Raw genomic sequence first — 2,274 nt, 5'->3', positions numbered from 1 at the left:
GGGCGGCGGCCGCGTCCCCCCGCCCGCGCCGGGGGCGCCGGGGGCGGCCGACGCGCCGGGCGCCGCGGGCATCCACTGGTACTCGGAGCTGCTCTACCAAATAGGCACCTGGCTGTTGGACAGCGAGGACTTGCACCCGCTGGGCATGGCGGTCAAGTCCAGCTGAAGGCCACGGGGGCCGGGGAGGGCACCGGAGGGGGGCGGGGCGGGGCGGGCGGGCGGGGTAGGGGGGGGCGGACGCCGCAAAGGACACACGGAAACGGCGCACGCAATGAAACTTTAATTATAATAAGAGTAAGAATAAGAATAAAGTAGGACAGTCCAAAGTAGACTATGAGGAATCAAAGACCCTGAGAAATTCTGTCGTCGTCTTTAGTTTATATATATATATATTTTTGAATTTTTTGATTCTTGTTTTAATTTTGGTTTGTTTTTTTTTTCACCTCTCCTGGCTATTTATTTGTTTGGTATGAATAGATGTTTTAAAATAATATGAACCGGACCTTCAAGAGCCTTAAATAGTTTGTTTCCTGGATAATTTATTATCATGTGAACTGTACTCACAGGGGGAAAGATTATTTTGTGAGGCCAAGCCACCCGCTCAGAGTCTATTTTTCTACATGCCCCTCGTCCTGACTTTCAGAAAGCAGAGTTCTGTCCTCTCCACTCCTCCTTTGCAATGCTCCTGCTTTTGGGCAAGTGTAAACTAAAACAAGCTTCATGGGGGTCCACAAATTATATTTTTATACGCAGAATTGTAAATTAGATTTTTGAGAGATCAATACTTAACTGAATTACATTTCATTTTTGAAATAGTGTAAAATATGAAAATATATTATTTTAATTTAACTAGCTTCCAATGTCACAGCCATCTCCTGTATTGTCTTCTGGGTTTAATATTTGCTTTGTCATCACCATTTTTGCCACATTCTTGGAAGTCAAGACTGTTACACACTCACTCACACATAACTTTTTTTTTTCTTGGATAAACTGGAAGAACTCTTATTTTTAACTTCAAAGAATTTATTAGAAAATAATATTTTTAAAAAGCGCACATAGTGATGAGCCCACAAGGATGGAGCCTGTAGTTTGTACAGAGAAAAACAAAGGATGTTTTTGCATTAATAAGTTGAGAAATAACTGCTGTAAATTTACTAAAATGTATTTTTGAATATTTTGTAATAGTTTTATAGAAATAAAATGTGCCGCGCACAGACTGGTTAGTGTATAATCACTAAGAATCCCTGTTGCAGCCCTTTTTCTTTGCTTTTTTGGCTTTGTTTGGGAAACCTAGTGCTAACAGGAGTTCCCCGTATTGTATTTAGATGTTTTGCTCAAACTGTGAGTTCAGATCAGCTTGCTTAGGTAACCAAAGCAGGTAACCAAATTGACTTGTTTGTTTTGGTCACTGGAGAAACCTCAGCTCTGTTTGTATTTATTGTGTGAAAGTTGCTCTACTCCAAGGATGGCGGTGCCGAGCTGGGTACCGGCCAGCCCTCGCCTCCCCACAGGCTAGCCCATCCGGAGGGGCTCGGCCACCCAGAACTTCCTCCCCAGGCTCAGTGGTGCCGTGGCTGACTCTGCTCCCCCCAGCTTGGTGGCCCCAGGTTGGGGTGCCCCGCCCCGGCCTTGCAGGGAGAAAGTCCTTCACTGCTTTCTGAAGTCCTGGGGTTTCCTTTTCAGAAGGGTCCCCAAGGAGAGGGCCACGCGCTGCCCACATGCTCCCCGCCTGCTCGGTGTGGCCGCTGGCTTTCCTGCCTTGCCCACAGACCCCTAGAGCCCGGGGGTGCTGGGGTCCTCGGGCCACGCCGGGTCTCCAAGCTGTCTTGAGTGGTGCCAGGTGAGGACCTTTGTCCCCAGGTCACAGCCCTCCTTCCATGAGTGGCTGGTGCCCCACGCCTGCTGCTTGGCCACCCCGGTGGGTCACTCCAGGGGCTTCCGTCCGGTGAAGACTGCGGTCACACTGGGCACTACCAGCCCCAGTGTGAGCCTGTACAGGCCCAGCTTTGGGCAGGTGGGCCGTGTGGGCCCCAGGGCTTCTCAGCGGATGAAGCGTGTCTGGAGGCTGGCCTGGGGCGAGGGGCACGGGACTCAAGCCGATGACCCGGGCCCCCCTCCGCCCCCCCGGGGCAGGGTCTGGGAAAGCCACTCCTGAGGCCCCCAGGGGCCTCTGTGCTCCAGGTCTGGTGAGACATGGCTTTTTCAGGAGGCCGGGGCCCCGATGGACAGGGCTGGGGCCCGGGGCTCGCCGTCCAGGGAGGAGCGGTCCCTGGT

General features: G+C 51.5%; 1 protein-coding gene across 1 annotated transcript in view; it reads left to right on the top strand.

Annotated features, from left to right (window-relative positions):
• Nucleotides 1-168, top strand: part of SHH (sonic hedgehog signaling molecule) — a 9,270-nt gene extending 9,102 nt beyond the window's left edge. The window contains exon 4 of the mRNA XM_040259935.1: nucleotides 2-168. Coding sequence (XP_040115869.1) covers nucleotides 2-166 — 165 coding nt within the window. The 3' untranslated portion in view covers nucleotides 167-168. The remainder of the gene's footprint in view (nucleotide 1) is intronic.
• The last annotated feature ends 2,106 nt before the right edge of the window (nucleotides 169-2,274 follow it).

The sequence above is a fragment of the Oryx dammah genome, unplaced genomic scaffold, assembly GCF_014754425.2.
Source record: "Oryx dammah isolate SB20612 unplaced genomic scaffold, SCBI_Odam_1.1 HiC_scaffold_18, whole genome shotgun sequence".
NCBI classification, from domain to species: domain Eukaryota; kingdom Metazoa; phylum Chordata; class Mammalia; order Artiodactyla; family Bovidae; genus Oryx; species Oryx dammah.
The sequence above is the reverse complement of the archived record's forward strand: the minus strand, read 5'-3'. Positions and strand labels throughout refer to the sequence as shown.